At 42.8% G+C, this 25,147-nt stretch overlaps 1 protein-coding gene across 1 annotated transcript; it reads left to right on the top strand.

Moving 5' to 3' along the window:
* Positions 1-6,156: 6,156 nt before the first annotated feature.
* On the top strand, positions 6,157-23,671 carry mblac2 (metallo-beta-lactamase domain containing 2). The gene is made up of 2 exons (XM_078564964.1): positions 6,157-6,640; positions 23,022-23,671. The coding sequence occupies exons 1-2, from the start codon at positions 6,181-6,183 to the stop codon at positions 23,411-23,413; spliced, it is 852 nt and encodes a 283-aa protein (XP_078421090.1). The 5' UTR covers positions 6,157-6,180; the 3' UTR covers positions 23,414-23,671.
* The last annotated feature ends 1,476 nt before the right edge of the window (positions 23,672-25,147 follow it).

Raw genomic sequence — 25,147 nt, 5'->3', positions numbered from 1 at the left:
CTGAGTGGACGATTGAGACCTGCTTTCATGCCTTCATAAAGCAGGTTGCACCATATTTTCCGCGCACACCAGCTATCACGCCTGCTGCCAGCAGGCTCGGAAAATTCCGCCCAATTAATGGGATTGCAAGCTCCACCTCATCCGAGCCGGCGCCTTGCACTGGCACTGAGGCCCAAGCAGTGTCTGGACCTGCCCTTGTCCTGCTTGTGTCTTAGTCTCTCTCTCTGAGTTGTATCATTGTGGTCTGCAATTTACTGCTGCATTATTGAAGTAAAATAAGTTATACAAATAATTGTTTGGTAGTACAGAACTTGAGAATTGCTGAAAAAAGAGACATGCTATCTAAGCTTTTCGTCTTGCACTCATCAGCACAGCTGCACAAGATAAACCAACAATAAAGGAACAAAAATTTATACTGCATGAGAAGAGAATGCTGATTGGTTGACAAGTGGGCTCTGATTGGTAAAAGCATTGCCATGGAGAATGCAGAACAGTTAAATTTTGTTTAAAATTCAAACCAGGCAGGTCAACTCTGACTGGCTCCCCAAGCCTTTCTTTAGTTGGAAAACATGTAATATACGATAAAAGCAAAAAACTGCGGATGCTGGAAATCCAAAACAAAAACAAAAATACCTGGAAAAACTCAGCAGGTCTGGCAGCATCTGTGGAGAGGAACGCAGTTAACGTTTCGAGTCTGCATGACTCTTCAACAGAACTAAGGAAAAATAGAAAAGGGGTGAAATATAAACTGATTTAAGGTGGGGGGGGTGTGGTGTGGGACACACCTCTTTGTCCTTTTGTCTGTGACATCTTTTGGTTATCTCCAGCTACCACTGACCCTCTTTCCAGCTCTTCTTGTCCCTCCACCCCCTCCTTAAACTAGCTTATATTTCATCCCTTTTCTATTTTTCCTTAGTTCTGTTGAAGAGTCATGCGGACTCAAAACGTTAACTGTGCTCCTCTCCACAGATGCTGCCAGACCTGCTGAGTTTTTCCAGGTATTTTTGTTGTTGAACATGTAATATATAGTCATGCTCCTTCTGTCTGCAAATGGCAGAGCCCTATGTGTGACTATATATGGCTTCTGGCACACGTAAATGTACCACACTGTGAGCCCAACTGATAATCTTAAATTTTCAGTGTAATTTTTAGCACAATCAAGCTTGTTCAGCAAGTATTGTCCAATTGCGGAATCACATCTAACGTTGTACACTATGTTTTGAGTTGTGCAAGCATGGGCTGGTTGGGTACAGTTAGTACTTTGCCTGTTGCAAACAGCCGAAGGGATATGCTATTTGATACGATCCGCCAGTCATTGGGACATACGGTCTTCATAGCTGGCATCAAACCAGCACTGAAACTTACATATCACATTAGTCATTTGTGCGATAGGCAAAACGTCTTTATGGCTTGATGGCAGTATCCTGTTAGAGGAGAATGCCACTCGTGTTGCTACTGCATAGTAACAGCATGAAGCGGTTAGCTTCGCCTGTTGCTCAAATTTTTGAAACACTTTTTGAACCATTCCATCGAAGATGCATTTCTCGTGGAAACTGACAAAGTTATTTGTGATGGAATGACACCTAGCCTCCTACTCCTTGCACATTTCTGATAGGTTTATGATGCGTTTGCTATATTTGAATCCACAGCTTACACACCTAATGGGCTCCATCCTGTGCTCAAATTCACCTTTGAAATGAGCAGTCAAATGAGCTTCCTTTCCTCAATGTGCTAGTTGAGAAATCTGCCAATGGGTTCTCTACTGCTGTCTACCGCAAGCCTACCTTCACTAGTCAATATAGACATTGGGTATCTTACAATTCCTTGCACTATAAGATTGGCCTTATCAGCAATCTTCTAAATAGGGCTCAAGCCATTTGCTCACCGTGCAAGCTTTGAACTGAAATAGGGTGCATCAAAGCCATCCTGCCGCGATAATGGCTATCCTAATCAGTTAATTGCTCACTTTATATTGTGCAACCTCATGAATGGGCCTAAGGCCACCAATTTCAGCCCTGAAAAGTGCCCAGTCTACCTCAGGTTATCCTAGAAGGGTAAGGTATCTTAGAAATTTGAGAAATAGGTGAAGCTAGCCGTTTCACGCTGCTACTATGTAGTAGCAACACGAGTGGAATTCTCTACTAACAGGATACTGCTGTCAAGCCAAAAAGGCGTTCTGCCTATCACACAAATGTCTAATGTGGTATATGTGTTTCAGTGCTGGTGTGATGCCAGGTATGTAGGCCGTACGTCCCAACGACTGGCGGATTGTATCAAATAGCATGTCCCTTCAGTTGTTTGTAACAGGAAAAGTACTAACCGTATCCAACCAGTCCATGCTTGCAAAACACAAAACATAATGTCCAACGTTAGATGTGATTCCACAATTGGACAACACTTGCCGAACAATCTTGATTGTGCTAATAATTACACTGAAAACCAATTTAACATTATCAGTTGGGCTCACAGTGTGGCTCACTTACGCATGCCAGAAGCCACACATATTCACATACGAGAGAAGAAGCATATCCACTGTTGCGGAAAACAGAGTGAACACTCAGACCCAGGAGGTTTGTCTCGGAAGCCTTTATTGAATCGTGATATCACGGAGAGCCCAGCAGCATACAACAGAGCTAGCTAGCACTCTGAGGAAGCATCAGAGTACACACATAGTTATAGTAAAAGTGTGCGTAATAGAGGTCATGCAAATTACAAAAGCTGCTTGACCCTTAGTAATTAATAACATTGAAATTTTATCTTTGGCATGCATACAATTGTTCTGTCTTAGTTTATAATTACGCAAAAACCTTGAGTAGTTACACAAAACCTTGAGTAGCCCATCTGGCAACTAGTCCTCTGGACAGACAACAGATAGCATGACTAGGCCCTGTCTCATGTGCTGATAACAGACATCATAACTTTGTTTCAAGGACTCTTGGTAGTTTGTTTATGATACTTGTTTTTCTTCCTTTACAATAGCTGACAGCACAGGTTTGTCTGCTACTGGTGCAAGGAGACTTCGTTGTAGTATTCCACTATGGTTTAACCACTTAACCCTTTGTTATCCTGTAGATGTATTTTATTCTCCCACATCCACGCAGTACATCTTTTCCAGCTAAACAAAAGCTTGGGGGGCAGCCATTCTCTGGTTCATTCTCCATGGCAATGCCTTGACCAATCAGAGTTGGCCTGCCTGGTTTGAATTTGAGACAAAAGTTTGGCAGTTAACAGTTAACTGTCATCTGTTTCATTCTCCATGGCAATGTCCCTACCAATCAGAATCCATTTCCCAACCAATCAGCACTCTTTTCTCATGCAGTATAAATTTTTGTTACCTTTACTGTTGGTTTATCTTGTGTGCAAGATGAAAAGCTCAATAGCATGTCGCCTTTTTCAGCAATAAAATAAGTTAACTATTTTTTCTATGGAAAAACATTTCATCCTTTGTGTGTTGGGGATATGGGGGAGAGGGACTGATTACAGTGTGTGTGTGTTGGGGCAGGGGAGGAGAGGGGCTGATTACAGTTTGTATGGGTGGGGTGGGAGGGGCTGTTTTGTGTATTGCTCTCAGTAAGACTAACACATGCTCAGCTGCAGCTAGCCATCATTGAACTAATTTTATTTACACCTCCCCAACAGCAGGATGGGCAATATAACGAAATGCTCAGATCTTGCAATATACTACACTTACTCCTCACTTAAATAAATAACTTATATGTTAAAATGTAAAATGGCATATGTACATAAGTTCCCAGTATAAAATATGAAAATGTCAATAGCAACAATACCTGAAAATTAACAGGTTGGGTTGCATATCTGTTTTTACTGTAATCACAACCAAAACAATAAGACCGATACACCCAGAAAAAATTACATGTAAAAAAATGTTTTTAAACACCAGTATGTGTTTAACAAAAATATCATCACTTGACAAGAAATAATGAAAAGAACAACTTTTTTCTTCTTCCTTCTTACATACTTTCAATTAACCTATCTGGCTTCTTTCTCTTTCAGTCTGAGTATCTCCTTCCATTTCCACTAGCTTGACTCTGCTCTCTCAACATCTCTGAGTGTGTCAAAACTGAACTTTGACGACCAACTCCACTTAATGGTTGGGGCTGTGACATTGATTGGTTTGTCTTAATTAAAGATCCTGACTCACTTTGCTCTACCAGTGTATTCTGTAATACTGGCAACCTTTCAGTTTCTTTTTGACTTTCACTTTGGGCTGCAGGAGGAATTTGAATTTTAAAAGGTATCTCCTGCTCTCCCTGTGTCGCATTTCCTCTTTCAAGCAAATGATCTGCACGACACTGACAGAGTCCCTCTAATCTTCACTAGATATGTGAATGCACCTTGTCTCATTATGACACCTCCAATCACATACTTCTCATCACCTTGGTGGTTTTTCACCATGACCTTCTGACAAGCACTTCTCTAAGTTTCATAAATAAAACAGAAATTGCCGTAAAAAACTCAGCAGGTTAGGCAGCATCTGTGTAGCAAGAGAATTCGAGTTAATGTTTCAGGTCTGTGAAAGTTTTTTTTCCAGCATTTTCTGTTTTTATTTCAGATTTTCAGCATCCGCAATATTCTGCTTTTCTCTTGGTTTCAGGTCCATGACTCCAGAATCACATTAACATCAGCATGTTCCATAGCGCTGGTGTCTTACAGGCAACACTGGTTAGACACTACATCAAAAGCATCCAGCCCCACCATGGAAAACATTCATTTTAACCTGATCTCCTATTTTATTCACTTTCAGCTAAATATGTAACCTTTGTTTGTGATTATACCAGTCTTTTTGTTAGGGTTGAATTCCCCGTTGCTCCAAATATGCCTTCAATGCCAATTGTTCAGTTACATACTGTGCTGACTTGCTGTGTACCTGAATACATATACACACACAGAGCAATGAGTCATATTGCTCAAACTTCCTCAAAATCAACATTAGTTCTGAAAAATGTGTCACAATGTTCTTCAGCCTTAATTTCTCAAATGAAATGTAAAAGAAAATTTCATTGCAGCCTCGTCGCCACTTTTCTATTGTGTGGCACTGAGTAAGACCAACACATGCTCAGCTGCAGGCAGCCAGTATTGCCATAACTTCATTTGCTCCCCAATAAAAAGGGTAGCAGAGAAGGTAAAATTTAAAAAATGCTCAGATCTTGTAACATACTACAGGCTAATTACAGTGTCTGTGCTTGTGGGGGTGGTGTTGGAGAGAGAGGCTCATTGCAATATAGGGTTGTGTGGACCCGAAACGTCGACTCTTTTCTTCTCCACCGATGCTGCCAGACCTGCTGAGTTTTTCCAGGTAATTCTGTTTTTGATTTGCAATATATGTGTGTGTGTGTGCGCGCGCGCGTGTGTGTTGGGGGTGGGGGAAAGGGACTGGAATCCGCAGTAGAAATTTAAAAGTTTATTTGACTCATCTCACATTAAAATCAATTATGTCAGGATGGTCTTTAAGGAAACTTGATATGATGTTGCTATAGATTAGTAATGCTGAACTTAAATGCGAACTTCATTTTGTCCACTGTTTCCTGTCCAAGGTCCATTAGCTAGAGTGGCTCAGAAGAAGTGATAGACTGAGGAGTATATATAATATATCTTGAAAACACAGATTTTCATATTTACATGTTGGTCTATAATAATTAATCATTTACTGACTTTAATTACAGTCATAGATTCACAACTTACTTTCATCGTTAATACAGCTGCAGCAGATGTTGCTATGCTGCTCTATTGTTGTTTTGTTTTTGTTGGCATCTTGGGTCACATTAATTTTCAAGTATTAAAATGAGATCGCATTGGAAGATAATCTGGGCTGCATTGCCCTAAACAGTGGAATTCCCTCCGTAAACCCCTGAATCTTTCTCTCCTTTGAGCCATTCCTCAAAGCCTAACTCTTTAATCAAGCTTTTGATTGGCTAATGATCTTCTTGTGTAGCTCGGTGTTAAAAATTGTGTTTGGTAACGCTACTCCAGAGCGCCCGGGGATACTTCTTGTTAACACAAAGTTCTTGTTTTCAACCCTGTGGGTGTGTGGCAGGTGATTGACAGAGAGCCCGCCTCCTCACTGCTCTGATTGGGTGGCCTGGTGGGCAGCGTGGATTGGTTCAAATAGCTGTCACTCAGGTTGGTGGTGCTGGTGGTGGTGGTTGTTGTAGTGTGAGGATGTTCTCAGGCTCGGCTGTGCATTCCGAGGTGGATTCTCAGTGGAGTTGGTTCTGGTGGGAGGAGGTGTCGGATGGATTATACCTGATCCGTGAGCGCTTCTTCGAGCCAAGTAAACGGGCCAATATCTGGTTGCTGCAGGGCTCGCAACGAGACCTGGTGATAGACACAGGCCTCGGCCTGATGAACCTACCCAATTACCTGGGCTCGGCAGGCCTCATCGGCACCAAGCCGGTTATGGCTGTGGTCACTCACATCCACTTCGACCACTCGGGAGGCTTGCACCACTTCGACAGAGCGGCAGTGCACAGAGCCGAGGCCAGTGCCTTGATACGGGGAGACAACTTCGAAACAGCCACTTGGCTGTCTGACTGGGACATTAAAAGGCGTCCTCAGCGGAGCTGGAGAGCCAAAAATTATAGAGTAAAAGCTGTGCAACCTGACCGGATACTCGACGATGGTAATAAATGTTTCACCATTGTAATTGTGTGCTCATCACTTATCCTGATAACAGGGCGGAGACTTTCATTTATATGGGAGACTTAACAGAGACGAACCATGACCAGACTTTCTCGTCTTGCTGCTTCTCTGTGCACTAAGTAATAATCTGTATCTGTAATAGTAAGCTCTAATATAGACCAGGGAAGTTATAGGTTTTGCCCTTAATTCATCCTGAGTTTGGGGTATCACCCACAATTGACCACAGTATTCATGAAGTAAGTGGTTTTTAAAAAAAGTGTCCATGATTACTGCTCTATGACTGCTGGAAAGTGTGTTTATGTTGGTACTGGGTAAGAACAGGGTTTGATTCAGATGCCATGATACATGTGATAAAATGGGATGCTCATTTTGTCAAAGCTCATACATGAATGATGACTTGGAGATGCTATTGGTGCTTGTGGAACAGGGGTGTCATGGCCATCACTATTTCCACCAAGCTACTAACCACCCAACTTCCCTTTCTATCTGCTGTGTTAGCTGATACTTTTAATGGTTCCTTCCCCTCAGATACCCCATCCTTTCAAACCTTCCAGTGCCTTACCTCAGTTGTCCAGATGGTTGGGTCTGCCCTTGGCTGGTTGCATTCCTATTTGTCATGTCATAGCCAGAGAATCAGTTTCAGTATTTTCTTTTACTACTTATGCAGCATTAGTTCTGAAACCTCCAAAGGCTTTTTCCTATTTCTCATCTACATTTTTTTTCATTCATGGGATGAGTGCATTGCTGGTAGGCCAGCATTTATTCCTCCTCCCTAACTGCCCTTGGGAAGGTGATGGTGAGCCACCCTCTTGAAACACTGAAACATCTTCTTGAAACACTGCAATTTGTATGGTGCAGGTGCACCCGCAGTGATATTTGGGGGGGCAGCTCCAGCATTTTGGCACAGCAGCAAAGGATTGGCATATTGTTGCAAATCATTATGGTGTGTAATTTGGAGGGAAACTTTCAGGTGGTAGAGCTTCATTAGTGCTATTGGAGCTGCACTCATCCAGGCAAGTGGAGAATATTGTGTCATGCTCCTGACTTGTGTCATGTAAATGATATACAGAATTTGGAAAGCTGGGAGGTGAGACACATGTTGCAGAATACCCAGCCTCTCACCTGCTCTTATAGCCACAGTATTTATGTGGCTGGACCAGTTAAGTTTTAGGTCAATGGTAACCCCCATGATGTTGATGGTGGGAGATTCAATGATGGGTAATGCATTGTATATCAACTGGCTAGATTCTCAAGTTGGAGATGGCCATTGTCTGGCACTTGTGTGGCACGAATGTTACAGCGAAAAGAGGTTGGGTGTTATGTTTGCTGGCTAGAATAATCTGGAAATGTGGGAGATTTTAGTAGAGAGATTGGACCTTAATGATGCTTGGTTTCTCAGCAATGAGTAAAGACTGGTGTAACTGGGAAGCTTTTCATTGTAGAGAAAGATTGTTTCTTAAATCATAAGTTTTAATCAAAACATTCACAAATTTGAAAAGTTTCGATAGAGTAAGTTGGAGATAAACTATATCCCCCTGGTTGGTGAATTAATTAGATCTTCACCTAAAAAAGAGGTTTTGAGATTTTTCTTTCTGTCCAGAGGCTTATTTGGGCATGGAATGTTCGACATGAAAGAACACTGAAAGCAGAACACATAATAGATTTTAAAAGGGAAGTAAATGAATCTTTGAAATAGAAACATTTCAAAGAATAAGGGGAAAGAGCACGAGAATGGGACTAAATGGATACCTCTTTTGGTTAGCTGGCACATGCATTATGGCCTTGATGACAACCTTCTGTTCTACACAATTCTGTGCTCCCTGCTGTGGTGGGAAATGTAAATTGTACTCTTAATTTTCCACATTTCTGATCATCATAGATTCATTACTACACAGAAGGAGGCCATTTGACCCATCAAGTCCATGCTGGCTCTACAGAGGCAGTTCAGTCAGTCCCATTCCCCTGCTGTATTCCTATAGCCCTACAAGTTTCTTTCCCTCCAGTGCCCATCCAATTTCCTTTTGAAATCAATGTCTCAAATTTTCGCTCCTGGGCCTGATGTGCAGAAATGGCAGAATACCCAGCTCCGCAAACCCGATCTTTAAAAACAGTCATCCGCAGGTCAGATTTTTGTTCCGGGAGTGGGCTGGATTGGAAGTCGGGCCCACCGCCCCCGGAATTAATGTGGAGGCTGCTGAGTGCAGAGCTGGGCTGGGTGGAAGGCCTGCCTCTGTGCTCCAGCACTGTGTTGAGTTAAATTTTTAAAAAATCAAAAAAGAGCCCTCCAGCCCTCACCCCCTTAAGACCCCACATGTTCCCCGTGCCTCATCCATACCAAGCTCTGCCACCTCATGCCCCCAACCCACTCGCTCCACATGGCCCCTCATACCCCCGATGTCAACCCATGCCCCTCTATCCACCACCCTTTGCCCTTACCCCTCTATGCCAGCTCACCTGGCATCCTTTGACAGCTTTTACAGTTCCTTGACTGCTTGACAGTTCTTTGACAGCTTGAATATTCCTTGAGTTCTTGATAGTCCTTGCTTTATACAGTTCCTCAACAGCTTGACAGTTCCTTGTCAGTTCTTTGACAGCTTGATAGTTCCAATGAGTTTATACACTTTTTATGCACAATCATATTTACTTTTAACAAACCCAAAGGGTGTGTTACCTCGCACAAAGAGTGCCTTACCTTCCCCCAAAGGGTGCCTGACCTCTCCCAAAAGTGTTCTAGGCCCAAATTCAGAGGAGTACCTTACCTCTGCAGAGGAGTACCCTGGCTATCCAAGTGAATCAACCAGGTTCAGACCTCCTTACCTGGATCTAACCTGCACATTCTAGGTCTCACACTCCTGGCCTACCAAAATCCCACTTCAGTGAAAGTAGCTGCTGATTTAAATGGCCAGTAGCCTTGGTAAACTGCGCATGTGTGAACCCCAGCCCATCACCACTCCCTTGCAAAAATGGAATGCTGCGTTCGGGGGTGGGATTTAGAATTTCTGACCATTTCCAGATTTTTGTCACGATGGAGAGGCTCTACACCATGGCGAAAATTTGGGCCATTGTCTCCCCTTCCTTTTTTACCTCATCTAAAACTGTCATAATTTTGTACACCTCTATGAAATACCCCCTCAACCTCCTTTATTCCAAGGAGAACAACCCCAATTTCTCTGGCCTAACCCTGTAGCTAAAATCTTTCATCCCTGGAACCATTATAGTAAATTTCCTCTGCACTCTCTCAAGGCCCCTTGCATCTTTCCTAAAGTTTGGTGACCAGAACTAAGCACAATATTCTAGTTGTGGGCTAACCAGAGATCTACAAAGGTTCAGCATAATTTTGCTACTTTTATACTCTATCTCTATTGATAAACCCCAAAATCCCATATATTTTGCTGACTACTTTGTCAATATGCCCTGCCACCTTCAAAGATCTACGTACATGGATCCCCAGGTTCCTCTGCCCCTCCACATTCTTTATAACTGCGCCATTAAATCTATGTTGTTTCTCTCTGTCCCTTCTGCCAAAATGCATCACCTTCTCTAATAAAATCCAGCTGCCACTTGTCTGCCCATCCTGCTAGGCTATCCTGCTACAGCCAATTAGTATCACTGTCTGCCACTCCTTCAAGTTAGGTACCATTGTCAGATTTTGAGATTTTACTAAGTATTCCAAGATCCAAGTTGTTTTGGTCATTTTTGTGATGTGAGAATCGCTGGCATGGCCAACATTTATTAACCACCCATGATTGCCCTTGAGAAGGTGGTGGTGAGTCACCTTCTTGAACAGCTGTAGTCCATGTGGTGTAGGTACACACACAGTGCTGTTAGGGAAGGAGTTCCAGGATTTTGGTCCAGTGACAGTGAAGGAACAATGATATAGCTCCAAGTCAAGAAGATGTGTGACTTGAAGTGAAACTTGCAGGTGATGGCATTTGCGTGTGTCTGCCCTTGTCCCCCTGGGTAGTAGTGGTCACATGTTAGGAAGCTACTGTTGGTGAGTTGCTGCACTTCATTTGTAAAGGGCACGCACTGCAGCCAATGTACGTCGGTGGAGGAGGAAGTGGATGTTGAAGGTGGTGGATGGGGTGCCCATCAAGTAGGCTGCTTTGTCCTGGATGGTGTCGAGTTCTTGAGTGTTGATGGAGCTGCACTCATCCAGGCAAGTGGAGAGTATTCCATCACACTCTTTACTTGTGCCATGTAGAAAGTGGACAGGCTTTGGGGAGTCAGGAGGTGAGTTACTCACTGCAGAGTTCCTAGCCTCTGACCTGCTCTTGTAGCCACAGTATTTATATGGCTAGTGCAGTTCGGCTTCTGCTCAATGGTAACCCCCAGGATGTTGATGCTGGGGCATTCAGTGATGGTAATGTCATTGAATGTCAAGGGGAGATAGTCACTGCCTGGCAGTTGTGTGGTACGAATGTTACTTGCCACTTATCAGTCCAAACTTGAATGTTGTCCGGGTCTTGCATGCGAGCATGGACTGCTTCAGTATCTGAGGAGTTGTGAATGGTACTGAACACTCTGCAATCACCAGCGAGCAGCCCCTCTTCTGACCTTGTAATGGAGGAAAGGTAGTTGATGAAGCAGCTGAAGATGATTGGGGCCAGGAAGCTACCCTGAGGAACTCCTGCAGTGATATCCTGGGAGTGAGATGATTGACCTCCAACAATCACAACCATCTTCCTTTGTGATAGGTATTACTCCAGCAAGCGGAGAACTTTTCCCGATTCCCATTAACTTCAAAGTTGCTAGGACTCCTTGATGTCACACTCATTCAAAATGCTGCCTTTTTGTCAGGGGCAGTCACTACCCCATCACCTGTTGAACTTAGCTCTTCTGTTGAAGTTTGGACCCAGGGTTTAATGAGGTCTGGAGCTGAAAGGCCCTGGCAGAATTCAAACTGAGCATAGGTTGTTGCTGAGTAAGTGCTGTTTGATGGCAGTGTCGGCCACATTTTCGATTACTTTGCTGTTGATTGAGAGTAGTCTGGGGCAGTAATTGCCCGATTTGGATTGCTCCTGCTTTTTGTGGAGAGGATATGCTTGGGCAGTTTTCTATATTGCCTGGCAGATGCCAGTGTTGTAGCTGTACTGGAACAGCGTGGCTAAGGGTGCCGCTAGTTATGGACCACAAGCTTTCAGTTGTACAGCAGGGAAGTTGTTAGGACCCATAGCCTTTGCTGTATCCAGTACCACAAGGAGTGAATCGAATGGGCTGATGGTTTGGTCCTTAGGAGGTGGCAAAGATGGATCATTCACTTGACTGAAAATGGTTGTAAATACTTCAGCCTTGTCTTTTGCACTGACATGCTGGACTCCCCCACCATTGAGGAGGGGGATGTTTTTGGAGCATTCTCCTACAGTTAGTTGTTCAATTGTCCACTACCATTCACAACTGGATGTGGCAGGACTGCAGAGCTTAGATCTGATCTGCTGGTTGTGAGATCGCTTAGCTCTGTCTGTAGTATGCTGCTTCCACTGTTTAATCCTGTATTGTAGCTTCACCAGGTTGACACCTAATTTTTAACTATGCTTGGTGCTGGTCCTTGCATGTTCTTCTACAGTTCTTATTGAATCAGCGTTGGTGCCCTGCCTCAATGGCTGAGTGAGGAATATGCCAGGCCATGAGCTCACAGATAGTGGTTCAACATAATTCTGCTGCTGCTGATGGCCCACAGCACCTTATGGATAAAAGCAAAATACTGCGAATGCTGGAAATCTGAAACAAAAACAGAAAATGCTAGAAAAACTCAGCAGGCCTGACAGCATCTGTGGAGAGTGAAATAGAGTTGACGTTTCGAGTCCATATGACCCTTCTGGATGACCTTTTGGAGATATTAGATGTGTCCTCAATCTATCCCATTTAACACAGTGGTAGTGCCACACAACACGATGGAGACTGTCCTCAGTGTGCAAGTGGAACTTCATCTCCATGAAGACTGTGCGGTGGTCTCTTCAACCAATATTCTCACGGACAGATGCATCTGTGACGAATAGATTGGTGAGGATGAGGCCAAGTAGGTTTTTCTCTCTTGTCGGTTCTCTCACCACCTTCCATGTGTCCAGTCTGGCAACTATGCCCTTCAGGATTCGGCCAGCTCAGACAGTAGTGCTGATACTAAGCCACTTTCGGTGATGGACATTGAAGTCCTCCACCCAGAGAACATTTTATGCCCTTGCTACCTCAGTGTTTCTTCCAAGTGGTGTTCAACTTGGAGGAATACTGATTCATCAGCTAAGGGAGGCAGAGAGGTAATCAGCAGGAGGGTTCCTTGCCTGTTTGACCTGATGCCATGAAACTTCATGGGGACTGGAGTTAATGTTGAGGAATCCCTGGGCCATTCCCCCCTGACTGTCTACCACTATGCTACCATCTCTGGTAGGTCTGTCCTACTGATGGGATAGAACATACCTATGGATGATGATCGAAGCGTCATGAACATTGCAGAGATGGTTTGATTCGATGAGTATTACAATGTCAGATTGTTGCTTGGCTGGTCCGTGTTGACAGTTCTTCCAATGTTGGTACAGGTCCCCAGATGTTAGTCAGGAGGACTTTGCATTTTGTGAGGGACTAATACCACGCCTTGTTTTTTTTTCTAATAAAATATATAGAGATATGCTCATTGCTATCTCTAAAAATTTAAAACTGGACAAAGACCCCAAAATGGCTGAATATATGTAGGTCTGTGACCCTTGAACAAAAAGGGCACCCTGGCAGTATTGGAGAAACTCACACCTCATTATCTCTGAAGAGCCACTAACAAGATATTGTGGGCTGCAGAGACCAAATTCAAAGAGCTGTGCAAAGGGCATCTGCATTTCATAACCCAGGCTGGCCAGCAGGAATTGGCTCATCTACTGAGACAGAGGGCCCCACAACCTTCCTTTTATTTCTTAATGGTTGAGACATTCAACAATCTCAGGGACCCAGATGAGGGATACGCACCCTTTGTCAAAGACAGTATGAAGAGTAGTGGACCTCTAGTTTGTGGAACCAGTAATATTGTCGTGCTTTACTGTACAATCTCAGCCTGCCATTTTACCATCTAACTAGCAGAATCACAGACAAGGAGCTCTGTCCCGGTTGGACACCTGGCTCCATCTGCACTGCTTCTACTAGAAATTCTATACCATCACCTACAAGACTAATTCATTTGTGCATGCCTAGTTCATTATGTGAAGTCAACACCACCAGAAAAATGAATTAGCCAGCATTGGTTTTCAGCTATCTGACATCCATGAAGGATTACCTCATTGAACTTTGATTCTGGACTCTGGAACCCATGTGAAACAATATTTTTTTCCTCTGTGGTCTCTGCACTGTAAATCTTTCTTTTCTCTATCCCTCTTTAACTGCATGAATTCAAAGGAGACAACATTGCAACCCTCTTTCCACATTTTGAGTGTGTGCAAATCAACTAACCCTTTGAGTTTATCCTATCTCGGTTTGCTGTGATGTTATTAGTAGAAATTGGATCACACCAAAACTGAGGGGTTGGGAAATACGCCACCGCTTATAAAGGCGGAAGCAACTCAAAAATACCTCTCTGCTTACGGACGGGTGGTGAGAGGAGAAATTAGTGCTATTAAAATAAACCCCCTTCACTCCTTTCCATAACAGAAATAGGGGGCTAGTCTGGTATCACCCATTTGAATTTGACCAGAGTCTAAGTTAAGACATGAGCCAAATCTTATATAAAAGTGTCAGTTGGAAGCCAAAAGGGGAAAGCTCTGGCTGGAGCAAATTTTAAAAACACATTAACTTACCACAGCAAATCCCTTTTCCCTAACACTAAGAAAATGGCAACTTTTGATGTCAAGCAAGGAAATTTGAATGGTGAAACATTAGCACAGAGCAACTGAAAGCTGTAGCTAGGGGGGGGGTACAGTTAAAATTGCCCAATAAATTGAAGAGAAGTGAACTGATCCAGTTATTGGTAGAACATTTGGATCTCATGTTACCGATAGAGCAGTTAGATTTAGAGCTCAGCCATGATTCTGAATCTCCCCTCCCCACCCAACCCCCCGAACCAAATTCAAGCTGGAAAAGCTTAGATTACATCTGGAATTTCAGGAGAGGGAAAGATAGAGAGAAAGGGAAGCACAGAAGAAAGAAAGAAAGAGAGAGAGATAGGGAGAGAGAAGAATTCCAGCTCGGAAAATTGGAAATAGAGCTGGCAGCTCAAAAGGAGAGACAAACCAGACAGCTAGAAGCTGCAAGGGAAAATCTTTCTCTACCCGGTAGCACCCTCCATCTTCCTAACCCAGAACTCCTCTCTGAGGCACTCAAGTATGCTAGACTCATTCCCAAATTCGATGAGAGCAATGTAGAGTCATTTTTTGCCACTATTGATAAAGTAAGAGGACAGCTAAATGGCCATCAGATATCTGGATGTTTTTAATTCAAGGGCATCTGTCAGGGAAGAGGTCTACTCCATGCTGACTCCTGATATGTCCATGAATTATGAGCAGACCAAGGCTGCCATCCAAAGTGCCCATGAGTTAATCCCAGAGGCATATTGCTAGCAATTCTGGAATGCTTGTAAGGAGCCCACACAAACCTACATTGAGTTTGAATGGCTGAAAAAAATTGTGTTTAACCGATGGATAAGGTCCCTAAGAATTCCACACACCAAGAGGGGTTGCATGAGTTGGTATTGTTGGAGGAATTCAAAAATTGCTAACCCTCCAACCTGAAATGCACCAGGAGGAGCAGAGAATTTAAAATATATATATAATAATTCACGGATGTGGGCTTCGCTGGCTCGGCCAGTGTTTATTGCCCATCCCTAGTTGCCCTTGTCGTGGTGAGCTGCGGTCCATGTGGTGTCGGTACAGTCACAGTGCTGTTCGGAAAGGAGTTCCAGGATTTTGACCCAGCGACAGTGAAGGAACGGCGATATATTTCCAAGTCAGGATGGTGAGTGACTTGGAGGGGAACTTTGAGGTGGTGATGTTCCCATCTATCTGCTGCCCATGTCTTTCTAGATGGTAGTGGTTGTGGGAAGGTGCAGTCTAACAAGCCTTGGTAAATTCCTGCAGTGCATCTTGTTGATGGTACACACTGCTCCTACTGTGTGTCGATGGTGGAGGGAGTGAATGTTTCTGGATGTGGTGCCAGTCAAGTGGGCTGGTTTGTTGTGGACAATGTCAAGCTTCTTGAGTGTTGTGGGAGCTGCACTCATCCAGGCAAGTGGGGAGTATTCCATCACACTCCTGACTTGTACCTTGTAGATGGTGGACAGGCTTTGGGGAGTCAGGAAGTGAGTTACTCGTTGCAGGATTTCTAGCCCCTGATCTGTTCTTGTAGCCACAGTATTTATATGGCTAGTCCAGTTCAGTTTCTGGTCAATGGTAACCCCCCCAGGATGTTGATAGTGAGGGATTCAGTGATGGTAATGCCATTGAACGTCTAGGGGCGATGGTTAGATTCTCCCTTGATGGAGATGGTTATTGCCTGACACTTGTGTGGCATGAATGTTAATTGCCACTTGTCAGCCCAGGCCTGGATATTGTCCAGGTCTTGCTGCATTTAGACATGGACTGCTTCAGTATCTGAAGAGTCGCGAATGGTGCTGAACATTGTGCAATCATCAGCGAACATCCCCACTTCTGACCTTATGATGGAAGGAAGGTCATTGATGAAGCAGCTGAAGATGTTTGGGCCGAGGACACAGCTGAATTGTCACAGCTAGGGGTGCAGCAGTCACAGCAGACACCTATGACCTCACCCATAGGCCTGGAAACCGAGGCAGACCCTTTCCAAACCACTCCCATGAGCCTCAGAAAGATGAGCAGGAAGATCTAGATAAAAAGGCCCCCCTGACCCAGAAAAGAACACACAGGGGAGAGTGTAAGAAGCCCTCCTGCAGCCCGAAAGGAGAACCTCCAGAGACGGGTGTGTTCTCATTGCAATAAAATAGGCCATTGCAGACTTGTGTGCTGCTGATTGCAAGGGAAGCTTGTGGTTATATTAGGCCTCCATATGAATAGTCGCCCAAAGGACGCCCCAATGGGTAGTGAAGCAGAGCAGGCAGACACTCTTGCCACTGAAACTTACCTTTTGGAGGGCATGGCACTATGTGTGCCTGAACCGGACAAACACCCAGAGAGCTTCCGGAGTTTTGTCCTTTCAGTGACAGTGTTCCCATACCCGCCCCAGGATGTGAGCAAGTTCATTGTACAGCTCCGGGACGCAGGGGCCACTCAGTCCTTGATGTTGGAAGGAAATCTCCATGTCTTCCCCAAATCTTCCCTGATGGCTAAAGCCCTGATCAGTGGGGTGAGAAGACGGTCTGTGTTTGCACCCCTCCATTGGGTCTACCTAGACTGTGACCCTGAACTCCCAGCAGCAGGAATCTATTTCCTGCTTGGAAACAATTTGGCTGCCAAGGTGTTAGCCAGTGAGAGAAAAGAGGTCACGTCAGCCAGCAGAAATCTGCAGGAGAGCAGGAAGCTGGGGAAGATCCAGAGGCCCAAAAGGGTGAAATAACACCCATATCATTGAGTGAGGTTTGCTCGAATATAACAAGGCCAAAGCCCAGCCAGTGAAGTTAAAAGGGAAGCAGCCTCACAGAAGATCCACAAATTAAATTAAACAGGGACCAGGGAAGTCCTAAAGCAGCAAAAGAGACAGTTAGTGAGATGCCCCACATAGTTGAAGAGCCTGAAGGAAGACAAGCTATTAAACCAGGAAAGACAAAGGTTAAGGAATTGCTGGAAGTATGGCTGGCAGAAACTTTTTTCCCGATATTAAATAGGGACAAAATAAGTTCCCAAACGGATAGGAAATGAGATAGTGTTGAAAAGACACAGGGAGTGTAACTGGAGCTGCATCTCCAGTTGAGGTCAGTGGTGTTCCAGGGACAAGGAACAAGTTAGAAGAGTGCCCCCTCCCAATCCAAAGACCCTGGCTAAGAAGCCAGTGATTTGACTGGCCTGTAGCTTTTCTGGAAAATTTAAATGGGGACCAGGAAAGTTCCCAAATTGGCCCAGAAAGAGTGAAGATGATGCCTCACTTAGCTGAGAAGCCACCGCCGGGTGTTGGCTCAGTGAGAGCTGACCATCCACCAGAGGGCAATAGTGTCCCAAAAGACATGGAGCCTACTACTCATCTGACTGGCAGAGGGGTTCCAACCAGACTGGCCCCCATACTCACCCACCTTAATGCAGAATTGTGAGGCAAACTCACAGGGTTGCCCTTGCATTTAAAATGATCTGTAACAACCTCACAGGTTAAAGCACTGTAGCCCTACCTGTTATGGATGCAGGAGAGGCCCCATCCAGAAGGCACTCTTCCTATCGTCCGGGCCCATAAAGGCTGGCCCAAGTTCAGGAGCACGCTGCCCACCTGTTGCTGTGTCAACACAAAGCACCTAGCAACAGAAGCTGGAACACCTCAGTTGTGCTAGCCCCCGAGTGGGACACTGCACTGGAATCTTCTAAAGAAGCCAAAGTCTGATTAAAACACCCCAATTTCCTGACAAACAGCCTAATCACCGTCCCTGGGTTTGAACAGCTGAACCCACAGGTTACCGAGTGGACAAGGAGGAGCTAAACTGGACAGGTACAGCTCAGCTCTATGATCAAAAGACCTGGTACTCACAGAGTGAGATACCAACATTTCCCTGCAGATAGCTCAGAGCAGCTTGACCATCACTCACTCTCTGAGTGCTAACCATCCTGTAAAACTGCCAGACCCTTTAGAGGACACCTAATCAGGAGTTGGACAAGTTAGAGTTCTAAAACCAGTGGCTTTGCTTATTCCTGATCCCCAACAGAGGAAACTCAGAACTATAGCCCGGAATAGACTTCATCATAAAGGCAGATCTTGAATCTTCCCAGATCACCTAAACATTCCATATCCCAGGACAGGACAATGTCCTTACTGATGCACTAACCTAGATTTAAACCTTAAAAAAAAAGGATAACGTAGCTAGGAGCTGCCATTGCCCCTGCTAGCTGTGTGTTTGACGTGCCAGTGTAAATGAAGAATGATGTATACTCCTTTACTTCCTACTTTTCCTTCAGAAGACCACATAAAAAAATGAAATAGATTTTTTTTTTTCCTGAGGCCGCCAGGACTGTGAGGGACTAAGACCTCATGCTGTATATATATTTTAATAAAATATATAGAGATATGCTCATTGCTATACCTAAAAACTTAAAACTGGATAAAGGCCCCAAAGTGGCTGAATCTATTTCTGTCTGTGACCCTCAAACAAAAGGAACTGCCTGGCAGAATCGGAGAAACTCGCATCTCATTATCTTTGAAGAGCCATTAACAATATATTGTGGGCTGCACAGACCAAATTCAGAGAGAGCTATGCAAAGGCCATCTGCATTTCATAACCCAGGCTGCCCAGCAGGAGTCTGCTGATCTGCTAAGACAAAGGGCCATGCAACTTTCCTTTCAATTCTTAATGGTTGAAACATTCAACAATCCCGGGGACCCAGACGAGGGATACGCAGTCCTTGTCAAAGCCAGAGTGAAGAGGTGGGAGTCATGACTTGGACCTCTAGTTTGTAGTCTAGAACCAGTAATATTGCACTGCTGAACTCTACAGTCTCAGTCTGCCATTTTACCGTCTAACTAGTAGCATTACAGATGAGGAGCTCTGGCCCTAGTTCGACACCTGGCTGCATCTGCACTGATTCTACTAGAAATTCTATACTATTGCCTACGAGAGTGATTTCTCCCTGTGTCCCTGTCTCATCGTGTGAAGTCAACACCACTGTAAAAGTGAACTAACCACCATCGGTTTTCTGCTTGCCGACTTCCGAGAAGGAATACGTCATTGGGCTTTGACTCTGGTCTCTGGAATCGATGTGAAATAATGGCCGGGATTTTCTAGCCCTGTTGTAGCGGAACCCACCATGGGGCATTTGGTGGCCCAGCCTAAAGTTCGTTGACTTTTGGTGGGACTGGGCAATCCTGGTGGCGGGCGGGGTCAGAAAATCCTGCCCAATATCTCTTTCCTCTGTGGTCTCTGCATTGTAAATCTTTCTTTTCTCTATCCCTCTTTTGCTATATGAACGCAAAGGAGGCAACATTGTGACCTTCCTGCATTTGAGTGTGTGCAAATAAACTAACCCTTTGAGTTCACCCTATCTCGGGTTTGTTGTGGTGTTATTAATAGAAATTGGATCACAACAAAACTGAGGGTTTGGGAAATATGCCGTTGCTTATAAAGGGGGAAGCAACTCAAAACGCCTGTTTATGAACAGGTAAACACCTCCCCTGGTATCTAGGGAAGATTGGAAGTTTATGGCAAGCTCGTCTGCTATGTCCACTCCCACTTCCTCTACAGGAAAAATTAGTGCTGTTCAAATTAACCCCTCTCCTGTCTGTAACAATTTATATATATTTTTAAAAGCAGTGGTCTTCGTACTGAACTTTGGAAACCATGATGAGCTACCACCCTGCAGTCTGAAAAACAATCACTTAGCATGACTCGCTGTTTTCTGTCCTTAAGCCAATTTAAAAAAATCTAAACTGACACTGATCTTTCTGTTCCATGGACCTCAATTTTGTTAACCAGCTTTTTATGTGTCACTTTGTCAAGCATTTTCTTAAAATCCATATAGACATATGATTTCCCTTCATCAATCTTCTCTGTCAATTCATCAAAAACCTCAACTAGGTTAGTCATGAATGATCTGCCTTTTACAAATCTGTGCCGACTCTCCTTAATTAGCTCAAACCTGTCCAGTGCCTATTTTTTCCTTAAATGCTTCTAAAGCCCTACTCACCACTGATGTTAAACTGACCAGTTGGTAGTTAGCAGGAATGTCCTTATACCCTTTCTTGAAGAAGGGTATCACATCTGCCACTCTCCAATCCTCTGGCACCCCTGGTATCTAGGGAAGATTGGAAGTTTATGGCAAGCTTGTCTGCTATCTCCACTCCCACTTCCTTTAGTAACCTGGGATGTAAACCATCCAGACCAGGCAACTTACCCATTCTAAACATAGCCAGGCTATCAATTTTCACCCCATCCTTTCACCCACATTCACTCTCTACCATCTTTGCTTCTATGGATATTTTGTCAGCATCCTTCTAGTAAACACCAATACAAAGTACTTATTAAATATTCTAGCCTTGTCCTCACCTCTAAGCATACTTACTTTGTCCCTGAAGGGCCTCACTCTACCTCTTACTACCAGCTTACTATTTGCATGCTGGTAGAAGATTTTTGGGTTTCTTTTGACTGCCACTTGATTCTCATATTCTCTCTTTGCTGGTGTAATTTCCCTCTTCATTGCCTGTCAACATAGCCCCTCAACATGTATTTAGCCTGGTTCTCGCTTGAAGAATTTACCTGACATTCATTGTATTCTCTATCTCTTTGTCATCCAAGGAGCTCCTAGCTTTGGTTTCCCTACCTTTCTCCTCTGTTGGAATGTAACTAGACTGTATCTGAAACATCTCTCCCTTAATGATGCCTTAGTTTGTCCGGTCAATCTTTGGTTCCATTTTACGCTGGCTAGATCCCCTCATTCCATTGAATTTAGCCCTCTTCCAATTAGAAAGTTCTGCTTTGTTCCTTGTTCTCCTCCATTGCTGATCAAAACCTTAAGATATATGACTCTTACCCAAGTGTTCCCACTCAAACACTTGGCTCACCCCATTCCCCAGCACCAGATCCAACAATGTCTCCTTCCTATAGATAAAAGCAAAGTACTGCAGATCCTGGAAATCTGAGCTCTGAAGAAGGGTCATATGGACTCGAATAGTTAACTTTGTTTCTCTCTCCACAGATGCTGCGAGACCTGCTGAGTTTTTCCAGCATTTTCTGTTAATGTCTCCTTCCTGGTGGAGTGAGAAAACACTGGTCAAGGAACTTCCGAACATATTTCAAAAATTCCTTGCCTTCTTTATACTTTTACTCCAACATTATCCCAATTGATATTTGGGTAATTAAAGCCTCCCAATATCACCACTCTTTAGTTCTTGCACATGTCTGTAATTTGCTCTTGTATCTCTCACTGTTTGGAGGTCTATAGAATACTCCCAGTAGCATAATCATATCCTTTTTACTTCTCAACTCTAACCAAATAGATTCTGTCTTTGCACCCTCAAGGACATCCTCTCTTTTCAACACTCACATGTAATTTACAAACTTTTGACATATCCAGATCCGTAAAATTTTATACCTTAGGCCAAGGTTTCTTTGCAGGGACATGCATGATAAAGCAGATTTGCTGTGTTAGTCATTTTAGTGTATTTTGGTAGGAAGAATGAAAAGAGGCAACATGACATAAGTGGTACAATTTTAAAGAGGATGCAGGAACAGATAGACCTCGGGGTGTATGTGCACAAATGTTTGAAAGTGGCAGGATAAATTGAGAAGGCTGTTGAAAAGGCATATGCGATCCTGGGCTTTATAAACAGTGGTATAGTGTATAAAAGCAAAGCAGTAATGCTAAATCTTTATAACTCTGGTTAGGCCACAGTTGAATTGTGTCCGATTCTGGGCCCCACACTTTAGGAAGCATTTCATGACCTGAGAGAGGGGGCAGAGGAGACTTATTAGAACGGTCCTAGGTATGTGGAACTTGAGTTGTGTGGAAAAACTACAAAAGCTGGGGCTGCTCTCCTTGGAGAAAAGAAGGTTAAGGGGAAATTCAAGAGAGATGCTAAAAATCATGAATGGTTTTGATGGAGTAACTGTTTCCATTGGCAGATGATTGGTTGGTAGGTAACCAGAGGACACAAATTTAAGATAATTGACCAAAGAATTAGAGGTGAGATGAAGAGAATTTTTTTAATGCAGTGAGTTGTTTTGATCTGAAATGAACTGCCTGAAGGAATGGTGGAAACAAATTCAATAAGAAATTTTAAAAGGGAATTAGATTAATATTTGAAGGAGATTGTATGACTATGGAGAAAGAACAGGAGAGCAGGATGAATTGAATAGCTCTTTCAAAGAGCTGTGTAGGAACGATGGGCCAAAGATCTCCTGTGCTATGATTCTATGATTAAAAAGAATAGTGCATTAGTTTAAAATAGACAATAGCGAATTGGCAGCCTGTTTTACTTGCTGACGATTCAGGATTGTAACCACCTGTGCATAGATGTAAAATGGGCTGCCCATTTTAGGGTCAAGATGTATTCCAAGACTGAACCAAACTCTACCTTTTGCTCATCAGTTTCAACAGTAATAATACATTTCACAAAGGTATTGGACAAAGAACTGTGTACAGTAAAATTCAAGATGCTTTATTATGGAGATGACTTCTGATTTCATGTACCCTTTCATATGTTGACACAAGTTCAAATATTTATATTAAGTATTAAATGTAATTGGCAAGGATTCCATGTGAGATTTGAGACTTTTATGCTTTTCATGATAGGTGACATTATTAATCTTGGAAACCGTCAGTTGACTGTTCTACACATGCCTGGTCACTCCAGAGGTAGCATCTGCCTTCATGATAAGGAGAACCGTATTCTTTTTAGCGGCGATGTAGTATACAATGGATCCATGATTGACTGGCTCCCTTCCAGCAATATCAGTGACTACATTCAAACTTGCAAACATCTAATGACTCTAGTGGACAATAACCTTGTGATAAAAGTGCTGCCTGGTCATTTTGACACCTTTGATGCTGAAAGACTTTACAGTCTAGCTTCAAACTACATTGCTAATGTTGGTGTGTGCCATAAGATTTTATCGTGTGCTGCAAGATGCATTGCCAGCCTAGCTCTATGGTTTAAGAATTATAGAAAACGAGTAGATCAATAAGATAGGTGGCACAAAGTTTAATACTATTTAAGCTTACAGGTTACTTTTAAATAAGATTGATGCAAGAGGACGATGTGTATTTGTACATCAAATGATGTTCTGTTCTTAGATAGTTAAGGCTAATACTTGTTAGTTACAGGAGGCAGTTTTGTAACTTACTGCGCATAAATAGCAAAAATTCTACAAAACAGTAATTTGGTAAAGTAAATTATGATTATATTATTACAAAGTAGAGAAATAAAAGTTGATTTAACAAAAGCCTTCACTACAAAATTCATGCTGTAAATCAATTTTGCATTTTATGAAAGGCAGCCCTGAAAATTAGTTTATTGTAAAAACCATCCTTTCATTGCCATTCTTTTTAAAATCTGGGTTAATTTTAGAATGTTAAATTGATGTAATTTTGTTCCTTGCTGGGAGCTCAGTTGAAATGTGTCCTATCGAATTTTGTAGGTAAATGAACATAATTACAAAAATGCCTGCTTAGGTTTTATTAACTATTTCTGCACCCATCCCCTAACCATATATAACCATTCCCTTGAGTGGGGAAGGAAAACCTTTCTTGGCTTTATACTAATGTTAAGAAAAAGTTGAAGATAATCACTTAGCCAGTATATGATAATGGAATATCAAAATTGTGGCTCCAGTTAAATAATCCTTCCCTGTGAATTTCTCAATTGGTTTGACGCATACAAAGAATAATCTTGTATGATAAACAACAAGGTCCAGTAGTCATTGTAAGAATTAAATTTAATGACAGCTTTTATCATGCAAGTACAACTCTGTAGCGTGGATACATGGCTGCAATTTATAGTTTTGAATCTGACAGCAGTTCTGCACACTGCCTGGCTGTAGCCTGGGAAGACCTCTGGATGTGTATTTACATGCATGTGGAGCTCTGCTTCTGGCTAGTAAATTTTAAATAAATTGCAGGGGCTGAAGAACACTTAAATAAGCTCAGCTTTGGTTTATAAAGTGTCCAGAAGATACAACAGATTGTCCATGCACTAGTTAGGGTTTAATTTACAAAAAAATGGAGTTATACTACATGCAGTGTCGGATGAAATGGTATGAGATTACTTCATCCTCTTTAAATACTCCCACGCTATGATTCCAATTTTCTGGTCCAGGGAAGCAAAGTTTCACTTAAATTTGGATTAGTGTACTATATTGCAAATATTTTACCACAATTGGTAACTTCTCCTGTTCTGGATACCTATATCTCATTCATTAAATATTTCAATTGTTTTTTTCCCATTGTTAGGACATTTACAGTGAAATATCTACTGTTTCCAGTTTCTTTCCAAGTCTTACTGTGCCAGTTCTATTCATTATATACTTGTGTGCTTTTTTACTGTTTGTATATTCTCAGTGTTAAATTTAATTTGCTATTTATTTTTCAATTTGCATAACCAGTTTAAATTTTGCAAATATTTTGCTATGCAGCTTTCTGCGTTGTTCTCGTTTTTTTTTTTGGTGAGTTGAGTTTAGGATGATGCCAAATGTGGGTTTTAAAAACCTATAGACTGGCCTATTGAAAAGGAACACTGGGGGAAGTTTGGAGTATCTCAATTTTGGAGCAGTGGGAAAGAATGTAATTAGTGACTAGATTTTGAAATTAGATGCAAAAAAAAAAGGAAACAATCCATAGAAATTAAATATTTATACTTTCTCTCTTAATTTCTTCAATTTTCATATACCCTACAAATGATGCAATTGGAAACAAACATATTG

This window comes from Cetorhinus maximus, chromosome 2, assembly GCF_964194155.1.
Source record: "Cetorhinus maximus chromosome 2, sCetMax3.hap1.1, whole genome shotgun sequence".
Classification (NCBI taxonomy): Eukaryota; Metazoa; Chordata; class Chondrichthyes; order Lamniformes; family Cetorhinidae; genus Cetorhinus; species Cetorhinus maximus.
The sequence above is the reverse complement of the archived record's forward strand: the minus strand, read 5'-3'. Positions and strand labels throughout refer to the sequence as shown.

What these genes read in the sequence shown, in the direction of transcription:
- mblac2 (XM_078564964.1), top strand. Translation starts at nt 6,181, where the DNA reads ATGTTCTCAGGCTCGGCTGTGCATTCCGAGGTGGATTCTCAGTGGAGT. An exon ending in TGACCGGATACTCGACGATG is followed by an intron (nt 6,641 to 23,021) that starts GTAATAAATGTT and finishes TTTTCATGATAG; the next exon opens with GTGACATTATTAATCTTGGA.